The sequence below is a fragment of the Diprion similis genome, chromosome 11 (assembly GCF_021155765.1).
Source record: "Diprion similis isolate iyDipSimi1 chromosome 11, iyDipSimi1.1, whole genome shotgun sequence".
NCBI lineage: Eukaryota > Metazoa > Arthropoda > Insecta > Hymenoptera > Diprionidae > Diprion > Diprion similis.
Window position 1 is genome coordinate 11666816 of NC_060115.1, and position 13824 is coordinate 11680639.

The window sequence follows — 13824 nt, forward strand, 5'->3', positions numbered from 1 at the left end:
TCGAGAAAAAGTAATCATAAATTCAAGTTTAGAAAATTATTTGACTTCGACGAGTTGAGAGTAAAGCACAACTTGAAACGTTTCGCGTTATGAGCTGTCGAATTACTCGAATAAATAATTTCCGAAAAATTTATATCTAATAAACAGTTCAGGTGGTTAATTTTATCCCTTCAGGGGCCCACCTTTTTAGATATCAAAAATTTTAAGGTTCTTACTTTGCCTTTAGAGACCCACCACCCCCTACATGGTAAAAAAGAAGCAATTTCTAAACCAGATACGATAAATTCACGAGTAAATAACCGTTTCAACCCACTCATGATGTCACCCTGACGGTCATTCGCCGTTTTTATCCCCCAATACGTTTCTTCCGCCATGACGACGTCAAAGTTTCGAATATTCAAGACATTCGTTTCCCAGCGGACAGTATACTCCCCCAATTTTCGGCTCACTTTTAAGCCGGCAGTATTGCTCCAGGAGGGTAACAATGTCACGAGGCGAGTTAAGCTTCTGTAGTCACCCAAGGGTGTTCCGTAAACTATGCCTGTTCAAAAGTTCAACACAACTTCATAACGCTGGGCACGAGGAGTTACTCAGGTGGTACGAATGGAGGGTGGGAAAGGGTGGGGTTAGGGGGGAGGTGGAGGGGGGCGAATTTGTTCAGGCGTGAGCTTACACGGGGTTCTACGTTAAATATACTATACATAGGTGTCTGGGAGTAGTTGGCTGCTAGTTACCGGGTCCAAAGTCTCCACCCTTCTCGTTTCTTTCCCACGTGACTGAGTATGAGGTGAAGAATTTTTGGCCTGCAATTTTTTTAGAGTTAAAAAATTACTGGAAGCTTGTACTCAAAGTCTCTGTGTGTGATAATTCAAGTGAGAATTTTGTAATACTCCTTTGAGTATAATGTGGATTTTGAAGGTGTTCAAAGACAAGTGTTATCTATGAAAAACTCGAGTGATTATTCGCTGAATGAAAGAGTAAAAATTGAATATAGAAAATAATCTGCGACTGGGAATTTGAAGAGTGGGTAAATTTTTGCTATCTTGGTGGCTTTTGTGGAGGTAAAGTGACGACGAATTACCCAGGTTTGAGAACGACGCGGTTCCGCAACTCAACTCGAGTCGAGTCTCGGGCGGTTTTAGGGGCGCCGTTTAGCGTCAGATAGCGGAAATGTATGAGGGATGGGGTGGGCCAACCCGTCGCTCCGGCGTCCCCTTATCTTAAGGGGTGCTCCTCAATAGCCACCATTTGGCTACCGACACGCCACCCCCTCTTCGCGTCCCGACCCGTCCTTTCCATTCAATTCTTCTTTTTTCAATCTCTTCAAGAGCTGCTGCTACTTCAACTTTCCCGGGTCACGTGGTCGCCGTTCGTTACAGCAGGTGGCGGGGATCAGTCGTTTCAAACCATTATCAAGATTATGATTACCGGTGAAAATTGGCGAATAAATTGTGAAGGATGATTATAAGCAATTTTTATTATATCTATCTAGTCAGTGAACACATGGTTCTGAACTGGTTTACGATTGATTAAATTCAACTTTTCAACAGTGCATTCAACAGCCATTGAAACATATTTTCTTTGAGGCTTGACTTGATTGATTCTAATTTTTAACTGAGACAAATAATTATAGGTGGTTGGTTGCAAGAAAAAAGTTGTCTTACTTGTTTATAATTCAAACTTTGAAATTTTGAAAAAAATCAACATTTTCTATCTTTGTTCCTTTAATTTTGTTACTCAAAGAATTAATTAACTGCAACTTCAAGCCAGACATTTTTATCGAAATTGAAAACCAAGAATTATCATTGGTAATAATCGATGAATGAAATTGATATCGTTGTGCTGGAGATTAAAAGTCTGCAATTTTCAATTTACGAAAGCAATCTCAAAATTTCACGTGAATTCTAACACAATAATACTTTCTACCTTTTATAATTCACATACGAAAGAATTTAACAAAATAAAAAAATTGAATTTCGTTGCCAAAATCTCCTCAAGAATCAATCCTAAAACTATAATTTTCTCTTTTCAAATTTTTTCTGTTACTTTCGAATTATTGTTTCTATTCGTTACGTGATTGTTATGATTTATAGATATACATCATGTACGACTAATTTCTATCGCTAATGTTCGAAAATTCAGTATCTGAATTGACCGAACCAAACACATTAATCACTCCTGTAAAGTGGAAAATGGAAGCTCGGATCGTCACATCTACATGAAATATATTAAAGAAAAAGTGAACTTTTTACTAAATAAGTAGGTAGATAAACGAATATGAGAAGTAACAAAATCTGTAAGTGCCTGCAACCAGAAAACATGTAGAAAAACCATTTTTTCTTCTCTGCCTAGTTATTTATCGTTTTCAAATACATTTGTAAAATTTCCTATTTCATTTCTTTTTTGAATCTTCTCTTCAAACGTCAGTCATATCATCTGTTAGAAAAAAAAGAAACACGTTCGAATATTTTATCTCGAGAACAAGGCGAGTTGAGCGAGTGGTCCTCGCAGTTTGTAAACAGCAACAGTTCTGCAGATTCCGTAACGTCCTTGGGGTACAAAGGCCTGATCTCACGAGCAGCCCCACCTCATTTAAGGCTAACTGTCCACAACGGGGGTGCAAACTACCCTTATCTGCGGACGTTTATGCCCGCACCTTATCTGGCCGAACCTCTCCCCCCCCCCCCCCTACCCGCCCGAGCAGAATCGTTGCCATGGTCCGCTTGCCAACAGCCTCTTTAGCCATTTTTGCATCTTTGGTGTTGAAACTTTGGCGCCAAGCCACCTCCTATTGTCCAAAAGGTACTCGCTTTTCGCGCAGTATCCGAGGAAATGGAATTACGTCTGATTTCGAACTTTGCACTGCGTGATGCGAGGATTTTATTTTGCCACGGAATTGGCCGAAATTCCTGGCAAAGTTTTGTAAACTGGAGATAAAGTCATTTGATAATGTGGAAATTTGGGCGGATTGACGCCAATTATGCTTCATCGTTGATTCATGAATTGATGATTAATAACACCGGCACACAAAAAAGAAAAAAAGTGGTCTGTACATTTGATTAGACCTACTTAGGATTATGTATATCGATGCACTGAATCCAAATATGTAGTCCGTTTGATCGATGCACTGAATCCAAATTTGTAGTCCGTTTGGTCCATACACCCCCAAAATTTTGAGTAAATTGCAAAAAACCGCTAAAAATGTCTAAAAATCGAGAAAAATGCTTCTTTGAAAACGAAAATTTTTTTTCGAACTAGATCAAATATGTTTCTCATGTAATTCGATGCGTTGAATCCAAATCCGTAGTTGATTTAGCTCGCCAACCCTCCCAATTCAGAGTAAATAGCAAAAAAAACCGCTGAAATCGCGAAAAAATGCAGTTATGTAGACGGAAATTATTTTTTTTGGACTAGATCAAGTATATTTCTTATGTATTTCGATGCCCTGAATCCAAATCACAAGTTAATTTAGCTCGTAGACCCTCCAAAGTTAGATTAAATTGCGAATAACCGCTGAAAATCGCAAAAAAATCGTGAAAAATTGCAATTATACGTATAGACGAAACAAAATTTCTTAAACTAGATCAAGTTTTTTTTTTATGTATTTTAATGCACTGAATCCGAATCAAATGCCGGTTTGTCTTGTACACCCTTCAACTTTGAATAAATTGCAGAAAAACGCTAAAAATAGTATAAAAATCGTAAAAAATAGTCACGATGTAGTAGATAATATCAAAAAATAGTATTGTTCTTATGCACACTAATAAACTAAACGTGATTCCTTTTAAATTATACTATAACATCTAGAGATTGTAGTTAAATCATGAAGTAGTCATGAATATTTTTCACGATTTTTTGCTATTTTTAGCGTTTTTTCCGCAATTCATTCAAAGTTGGAGGGTGTACAAGCCAAACCAACGTTGGCTTTGGATTCAGTGCATTAAAATAAATTAAAAAAATACTTGATCTAGTTTAGGAAATTTTTGTCGTCTGTATAATTGCAATTTTTCACGATTTTTTAGCGACTTTCAGCGGTTATTCGCAATTTACTCCAACTGTGGAAGGTCTTCGTGCTGAATTAACTTGTGATTTGGATTCAGGGCATCAAAATACATGAGAAACATACTTGATCTAGTTCGAAAAAAAATTCCTCGTTTGCATAGAAGCATTTTTGCGCGATTTTTAGACATTTTTAGCAGTTTTTTGCAATCCCCTCAAAATTTTGGGGGTGAATGGACCAAATGGACCACAAATTCTGATTCAGCGCGTCGATATACATAACCCTAGGTGGATCTAATCAAATGTACAGACCACATTTTTTTTGTGCGCCGATGTAATTGAAGGTTGATCACCGGGAAAGAGGAAAAATCGACAAAGGAAGCAAGAAAATGTAAAAATTTTCGATAATTATTCAAAGATACACGTAATTTTTTTGTTTTTGTTTTTTTATTTGAACATAATAAAAAATATTTTATCAAATCGTTGACTCGAACATTACCGTACAATTTCGTTACACCGAATTTGACTAACGATTGCAGTAACTGAAGTATCGGACAAAGTTGAAAACGACGATAACGAATCTGATTCCTAAATACAGTTTGAAATCACAAATTTCAAGCTTCGGGTCTATTTCTTTGAATTCCGCTACGTCTTTTCAAATTTTGAAAACTAGTAAACAAATGTTTATGATAATTTTTCAGAACATTGTCTCTAAAATATACACTGTAAATGGTTTTATAATCCAGATTGAATTTGTCTGCAAAATATTTCAGGTGTTCAGGTAATAATGAGGAAACGACAGACGGATGATGACTTGAATTTTGCTAGGTTAGAAAAACGGAGGACGATTCTTTGTTCTCCACTGGTGACTCGTTTTCAATAACGGTTGGCAATGAAGATAGGCCAATAAAGAAAATCGGAAAACGGCAAGCAGTTTTTTATCTGTAACTACCCCCTCCACCTCTCCCGCAGCGAGAGAGTATTTCCCTGGTCAAATGGCTGGCTGGAGGGAGAAAGGTCGGGGGATGTTGTGGTGAAAACAAAGACGTTACGCGCCCCTATCTCGGGGTTGTAAAATAACCGATGAACGAGTCTGCAGCGAGGTTTTCTGCCCTTTCTCAAGACTTCGCCATTCTCGTAATAGTCCGGGGATAGGTAATAAATGCGATAAGCTTCGTATACATAGATTGTTACCGAGACGAAATCATTATTGATATATACGACAGCACGTGCGAGGTCGAGGTTTCATCTTTATTTATTTATTTATTTATTTTTTTTTATTATTCTAGAGGGAAAATTACGAACGTGGGGAAGAAATAACTTGGTGAAAAATTCTGAACAATTTTTAGAGCAATTATTACCTCGTGAATAAGGAACCATAATCGAATGTTTCCGATTTTACTTAAAGTTTAGTATTACTTACATATTGTTAAAATGTCAACGAGTTCAGCTCATGGAATTTATGCCATCGATTTTAAGGATCCGTGAATTACTTACGGTATTCTCATATGCGTCGAGGGTAACTTAACATTCTTCAGCAGCTGTACGTTTAGGTTATGTTTACTCACGAAAAGTATAAACGACACAGATACGATACGAAAATTTTATTAATTAAAACGATTAGGCAGACTTTACTATCAAACAGTGTAGATTTTTATCGCCGTAGTTGATTGGCAGTTAAAATATAGCTTTCACGATTAGGTACTTCGAGGGCACAAATGCTAAGCTCTCATTAATTGTCTCAATAAAAAGTATGAAAACCGAAATACGTCACAAAAATTACAAAGGTTTTATCTGTTTTATCTTGACCCACAGTCCGCCTTTAGCCGCAGCCATGAAGTAAAACGGGTTGAGTTTTATAGGAAGCTGAGTTTTCGGTGAGACTTGAAGAGTGAAGTTCCCGAGCGTCGTAGCGATTGCTGCCTTAATTTGCAGCATGGCCATTCGCATACCGATGCAAGCTCGAGGACCTCCTCCGAAAGGAATGTAAAGGAATTTGTGCCTGCGCTGTTTATTGTCTTCGGAAAAACGGTCAGGATCAAACTTTTCAGGATCCGGCCAGTACTCGGGGTCCTTTTGCAATCCAGCCAGTGATATCATCACGGAGGTTCCAGGTTCAACTTCACAGGTGATTCCGTCGGATCCTTGGAGTTCGATTTTCCTCGTACAGACTTTGAACAAAGTCCCTGCAGCAGGATAGATCCTCATCGATTCGTACAGCGCTTGTTCGAGGTACGTCATTTCTTGAAGTGCCTCGTAAGTGATTCCATTGTGCTTTTCAGCGACGGTCAGAACTTCCTGGCGAACGCGTTCTTGAATTTCTGGATGACTCGCCAACAGGTGTGCAAAAAAACTCAGCGTAACGCTCGACGTCTCGTATCCTTCGATGAAAAATGTTGTCACGTGTCCGATGATAGTTTCGTCGTCGTATTCTCTGCCAGTGCTCGGATCAATGGTACCGGATTTTTTCAAATCAATCATCAACTGCAGAGAGTCTTTACGTTGCACGTTATGATCTGCTCTGTACTTTATCATGTCTTTAACTAGTTTCACCAACAACTGTTGTATTTGAAGCGGCATGAAACGCGCTTTTAAAATTTTTGCAACCAATGGTGCGAACAGTATTAACGTGGTCTTTATTCCCTTGACGATCGTCGGTTCGAATATGGTTTTTCCGATTTTCGTGAAAGTCCCATCTTCATCGTCGCTGAACGAATGACCCTCAACGCCAAAGGCTGAACTAGCGGCAACCTCTGCGGTGAACTTGGAGTAAAGATCCTTCATCTCAATTTCGAACTCGCCGTTGCCTTGATTGACTTTGTTATTCAGATACTTGACAAAACTCGCACAGACAACGTTTATCGACTCGTAGATGTATTTGAGCTTGCCCAACGTATAGGCAGAGGATAATAGCTGACGAGAACTTTTCCACTCATCACCAACAAGAAAGAACGGGTTTTTGGCTCCCAGCCGATCCAGTTGAGGGTCAAGCTGTATGCCGTTTGAATTGAAGCTCGCGAAACTTGTTTGAAGCACAGCTTTCACCAGTTCGGGATCTCTCACTAAAAGAGTGGGATCCCCGGCGTTGTAAAGTCCGACCATACTTCTGCCGGGTATTTTATTGTAAAACTCCTCGCCCAATTGAAACACGTTTTTCCGCATCAAGTACATGGAAAAGAAGTGTCCAAATCCCGGCACAGCGCCCTTCAGACAAGGTACGCATTTCTTTTCCCAGTATCCGTAGTTCTTCGTTAAATAGTGATACCACCAAGCACCCAGCAGGCATATTCCACAAGCGATGTAAATATGGTACATCATACAAGTCTGGATCAGTCGATTCTCCGGTTGTTACTGATGTATCAACGCGATGTGCGCAGTAACCAACGTTGACAACGACACGGATTGTGCACGATGAGAATTTCACTCAATGATAGTTGCGGGTTAAATGTAGGGTCAGACTCAGGGTCCACCGTGCTCGTATTAAGATGATAGCTATTCATGCGATGTTCGTTCTCACAATCGCGATACGGATCAAGTCCATGCGAATTGGGGTTCAATTTCATATGTAGTTTGAAAAGTGCGTGGCCGATAATTTTAGGAAAATATTTCACTTGATTGAGTAAGACATCTGAAAGATGTGTCCAATCCATACATCGGAAGAGTATTTATTCAAACGATGAAGATGACTTCCAAAACGTGTCGACTGGACATCTCGTTACCTAAGTCGTCATTATCATGTAATCGTCACCCTGACCTTGCATTTCACTGATCAGATCATATTCGATTCACAGTCTAAATTCTCGAGGCGAAGTCCAATTAGGCCACTCTATATAATAGGTACGTAAAAATATGCATGTCATAGCTCAATACGAGACATAGTAGACCAGGAATTGAATAACCGGTCAAGTTCACTTTCAGCTGTGGACCGGAAGCAAACCTACTAGTTCTTCTCATCACGGCAACTTGTTCTTTCGTATATTTTAAGGGGGTTCTTGGAAAGATCATTTTCGGGTTTCGAGTGGCTCACCCTGCAAATCGGCTTGAAATAATTCAAAACTAATTCCCCAATATTTTCGGATTCTTACCTCTACCCAACGGATTTCGATAAAATTGGATAAAAATTACATAATCTACTCTCCGATTTTTGTTTGAGCTACCAAGTTTCATTTACCAATATTCACGAGGTACGAGGGGGCAGAAAAGAAAAAACGATTTTTCAGAGTGCAACTGACTTTTTATTGATTAAGAGTAAAGTTTCTTGATGTCGGGAGTCTCGTCGACCTTTCAAAAATATTTCAATTTTTACCGGAGAGTCAATTTTCCTGTTCACTAGGCAATGCAAAGTCAAGAAGCCCGGGGAGACACGTCTTATTGACATCCTATCATATTATGATTTGATATATAAACACACAAAGCAATATCCTCTGATAAGCAAATATGAAAAATTCCAATACATCGCCCGGCGTGTATGAATTCTCAAGGAGCCTTGGATATCGCCGTCGTCTCCTGCCGTTTTATATTATACACGTTGTAAAAAAAATCAACATATCCAAACGCACGTTATCGATTACGCTTGTCCGTCTAACAAATACTGTAAAAAAATACTTCCAAAACTTGATTCGGATGAATTTTCAATACTTTTATAAGTGCCGATGAATCTCAAGCGTAAAAAAAAAAAGAAAAAAAACAAAACAATTCCCATACCTGTAAGTTACTTACTAGAAGCACAAACGAAGTGATTATCTTTCTCTGTTACTCGTTTATTTTTGTGCTCTTGTCGAAAATTATGTTTCGTGCAAGTCTGACGCATGGGGGGGGGGGGGGGGGGGAGCAGATCAAAAAATTTCCGAAGACTAAGACAGCCTTGATATTTGACGGCGTGGGCACAGGCCAACCATGGCAGCTCTGCGTATGATATCCGTTTTGCCCCTTGGCGAGAGCTTTGATCTTTTATTACATTTTTACAACCGATTACATTGGCCAGCCGCTGGCGACCCCCGCAAACAACGTTATTCTCCCCCCCCCCCCCTCCCTCCTCTTCCACCCCCGCCCCGCGTCAAGAAAACTAAGTTTCTTAGCCCTCAAGAGAGGAAGATACTGTTCTTGTTTGTACCAAAGTTAAGTCGGTTCTGGTATCTCGCAAGAGTCTCGCTCCTAATTAGGTTTCAGAGATTATAGAATTGTTCCCCAAACTTTATTACCGCACAAGATCGCTATTGTCGCCAAGTCTTGCCGACGCGGTCGGTCGAAGGCGGTTCTGCAGAATCGACGACGATGATTTTTTTTTTTTTTACAGTGAAATCCATTTACTTTTCCCAAGGAAGTCAATCTATTTCAGAGTATTTTTTTTAATTCCTGTTTTTTTTCTCCTCCAAATTTGTCCCTGCGAATTTTTTTTTTTTTTTTACAATTTGTGCAGTTTTTGTTTCAATTTCTTTTTCTATCCAACTCTTCGAAGACGCAGTTTAAACTAAATAAACAACGAACTAATGAGATCAACATCAGCAAAAGAATTTCGCGACGTATGTATGTGAAGAAAATCATTTCCAATCCATTATGATAAAAATTTACCTCAAAACTTCACTTATGCATCGCTGATTGTTGTTATAGTTTTAATCTTCAGACTCCCTTCGAGACAGAAAAGAACCTTCGATTGTACATTTCGAAAAGAAATTTTTCCAAATTTTGAATTTAATTACAAAGTTTTTTGTTCTTCAGGGTTATGGAATTCTTTAGATTACAATATTCTCACATATATTATCAAAGTTACCACTGTAACTGGATAAATTTCAGCCAGAATAACGTGTACCTACACATCGAAAAACGAAGATATATAATTCGCAAATAAATCACGAATGAGATGGAATACATCAAATATGCACGTACACTGACATAGAAATACCGAAACCGCAACCCAAACGGAAACCCTGCAAACGGGGTGGGGGGTGGGATCAAGCATTTCGCTAGGTGTTAATATTACCTACCGATGAAATCTGTATCCGGACGTCAACTGCACATACCGCGATCGATCACGGTAGTTGCGGTATCCGCAGGGCTGCTGGCCCCTGATGCTGATGCATCGCGCGTCTCGGTTAAATCAGATCAGGGGTAGAAGGGCGAGGGAATCTCGGCATACCCATCGCAAAACTCTTACCCCTTTCGGCATGCGCCGCGCAGAGTCGAGTCGAGGGTGTTTAATAACCTGGGTTCGAGGGCTGTGAGGATTGGGGGGGGGGGGAGGGGGGGGCAGGTTGCATATGAGCGATTGCCCCCCGCACGCCACACACGGCGTGTGTAGCGCCGGCCGTGGTGACGGCATTTACGTTAATTAAATTTCCCACCCCGAGCACCCCTCGGCCCTGCATCAATCATTGCACGCTTCGCCTCACTAGCCGGACGCTATGCCCAAAACCATTTTCGCCCAGGGACAGTTTAAAATTGCCACCCCCACCCCCATCATCGCGACTCCCCTGCAAAATCTCGCTTCCGACTTTTCCTGCATGTATAATGTACAATTTTAACAGGTTTTTGAAATTCACTGGCGTTACAAGCTGTGTGATATATATATTTTTTTTTTTTTTTTTCATTGATTAGTAATAATTTTGCGAAAGAGAATGATTCAACGAATTTATTTTATTACATTGCACAGTGATGATTTTTTCAAGTTGTATTAGTCAGGGTCGATATTTCTGAAATGGATATAAAATATACAGTTTTTGATAGCATATTTTATTATATAAATTTTGAGTCAGACTTTTTAACCCTTCTGGTAAGTTTTAAAAATATTTAGACACTGAGTGAATATTGTTCGAGATAAAAATTACCTTCAGTCAAATTTCGGCACAGATATCTCATAGAAAATCGTGCTATTCGTCGGAGTTTTTAAATCTTAGAACGTTTGTATTTCTATTTCAACGCGAAAAAGATAAGAGGTTTGCAAGTTTTTTACGCTGCAGCATCTTCGGCGAATATTTAATTTTTCGCTCGAAAATCGGAGTTGGAGAAATAGTTTCTTTACGTAAAAAAATAAAAAATATGAACATTTGAAACGATCCAAAATCGTTAATTTTACGCCCTCACCCTCGTTGATCATAGTATAAATCATTATTTTAATTTCGTCCTTTTTCCGAGGTCGGAATCAGCCAGTAATTCGTGTTGAGGTGGATTTGTTAATGCGTAATTAATGGTCCGGGTAGTAAATGGTGGGCTGAAATTTCATTGAATTCATTGCAAGTATTGTCTGCAAAACATACAACGCGCATTTCGGCTTTTGGTATATAATACACAAATACATGTAAGTAATCGCATTTAGGTGTAGCAAAAATAACGCGTCAACCTGTAGCAGCGTGACTGAATTTTGCGTGAATTTCATTGCCGTACGACAGTGTGAAATATCGCGTCTCAATTAAAATATAAAGTTAAAAATCGCTGCCCCTTAATGAGTTATATACAGTCAGGAGGCACAAAAAATCGATTTTTCGAGAAGTTTTCTTAAAAAGACCTTTTAATTTATTAAAGTAAAAATTTATGCACTTATTATTGTAACTTTTAACTGAAAGCTACTATCACTGATCTTCGGGAGCACTTCTAAAAAGGGCGTCTTGCGGTGAGCACGATATCTCTGGACTGAATAATACAAAATGAAAGAACCAAAAATATTTCGTTAATATAATGTATTATCTTGTAATTGATCGAAGGAATAAGCAACATAATAATTTTTGACAAAACTGCAGCTTCTCAAAAAAATCGATTTTTGACAAAAATTTAAGCATTAAATTGTTTATAAAATGGTAAATATTTATCGGTGAGAAAAAACCTTCGATTAATTACTAAAAAATATACTTAAAAAGCTTGTGTTAACAATTGAGATTGATCGGTTGAGCCGTTTCCGAAAAATCTTGCTCACCGACTTGTAAAAAAAAACAATTTTGAGCAAAAACGCGTTTGAAGTTTCAAAAGTATTTTACATGTAGTAAAAAATTTCTTTTTCAACCTTAAACGAATTGTCAATATTTTCCGGATTGACGAGAAATTTTCTGTGCGTGTACTTAAATATATGCTATATTACGAAATAGAGAAAAAAAAAATCGATTTTTTGATCATTTTAACTCTATAAACCCCTTAATCGCCAGCTTTCGAATGACTAAAACCTGATGAAAAATTATTTGTTAAACGATTATGATAATACATGAATTAAATTCGATTTTCGATTATACCTAGTCACGTAATATTTTTATAAATAATAAATATCTAAGCGGTTATCAAGCGAGCAAAAATCGATGTAATCGAGTTTGAAAAAATCAGATTACACGGTCCGCGTTATAATTGACTCGGGAATGCCTTCCGATTTCACCGCAAATTGACCGAAATAGATGAACGTGCGGGGCATCCCCGAGTTATTCAGTTAAAGCGAAGAAATAAAAACGTGAAAAAAAGAGAAGAAAATACTGGGGAACCGCTAATTTGATTATTCGTGGCCGTTTCGGCTCCATGTAGCTGGACACGAAGGACCTTTCATCGCTTTCTCTTTAATTGAAACTAATTCAATAGAACAAGCTCGCATTGTGCAATTATATGTATGATTCCCGTACTATTGACATCAAACGTTATTTGATTATCGACAAACATCGAACAGCCACTCGTCAATATTACACTTTCAACTCGTTAGTTCGAATATCGTACTTGTATACACAAACTTAATATCTTTCGATTAATTCGTGCGCACGTATGTATGGAGACGTAATTCGAACCGCCCCGTAAAATCGAATAACGCGCAGCATCCATAGAAAGAAAAAGGAGGAGAAATAAAAAAGAAAATAATTCCCTTGCAGCGATTGAACTTGTTTTCGTTATAAGCGATTTTAATGAAAATCCGTTGGCAACGGTTAAAAATTGGTAAATTGGTAAGTAAAACAATTTCAATGACGATTGTAATTTGGATCACCGTTTCGGTAAATCCCTAATTCGAGTGTGATAAAACGATTTCATTAAAAACAAACGATTTGTTAAAATTTCAAAAATAATGTCAAATTTTTTCGCCCTATATAACCGCGGATAAAATTCGTCATGTCTCAAAATCGAACAATTTTATCCCAATTAAGAGACAAAAATGAAAGGGATGAAACGCGTCGAACGAATATTACCATACGCGTACCAATAAGTAAAAAAGGGAAATCTAAAGAAAGTATAAAAAAAAAAAAAAAAAAAGAAAGGCAAAAACAAGGACAACGAAAGGTGAAAAGTAAACTAACACATTAATAGCCAAAGAAACAAAACGGGGGCTGTCGTGCGACGCATGGACCAATTAGTCGCGGGGTACACGAGCCAATTGGCAACCGAATGGTATTCAACGATCTGCACGTTGAAACGAAATGCCAACAGCGTTCGGGAAATGCAACGGGCAGCTTTCAGCGGGGCCATCCAACCGTGACGGGACGAACGCGAACGTCGAGGGGGTCGAGGGGGCCTTGGAACGGTCGGCTGTCAAGCCATAATTACTAATTAGTTCACAGGCCCGTTTTCTCCTCTCCTCTCCTCTCCTCTCGACTCCCCTCCCCTGATCACCCTTCGCTTCGTCGCCACCCACGCGGCTTCTTTGTGTGTGTATGTATCTGCCCGCGTGTGGTTGCACCCCTTTATTAAATACCTTCGAAATTAAAATTATAATTGCATTCACTACCCCCTCGCGCGCTATGCGATAGTTCTGCAACCCTATCTGCGGGGGTTCGAATGACTCGCCAGAGGTTCGGGGGTGCGGGAAAATCTGATCGTTACGTTTTGTTACTAACTTTTGTATACAATAACAGAGATATAACGACGGTGTTA

The 13824-nt window shown here is 38.8% G+C and overlaps 2 protein-coding genes across 3 annotated transcripts in view; one reads left to right on the top strand and one right to left on the bottom strand.

Annotated features, from left to right (window-relative positions):
- LOC124412506 (LIM domain only protein 3-like) overlaps positions 1–13824 on the top strand; it is a 111787-nt gene that overhangs the window by 7811 nt on the left and 90152 nt on the right. The window lies entirely within an intron of this gene.
- LOC124412504 (cytochrome P450 6k1-like) lies at positions 5721–7314 on the bottom strand. Its single transcript, XM_046892421.1, has one exon. The coding sequence runs from the start codon at positions 7312–7314 to the stop codon at positions 5779–5781; it is 1536 nt and encodes a 511-aa protein (XP_046748377.1). The 3' UTR covers positions 5721–5778.

Bases quoted from the DNA above. Each gene is read 5' to 3' on its own strand.
- LOC124412504 (XM_046892421.1), bottom strand. From the start codon at position 7,314: ATGTACCATATTTACATCGCTTGTGGAATATGCCTGCTGGGTGCTTGG.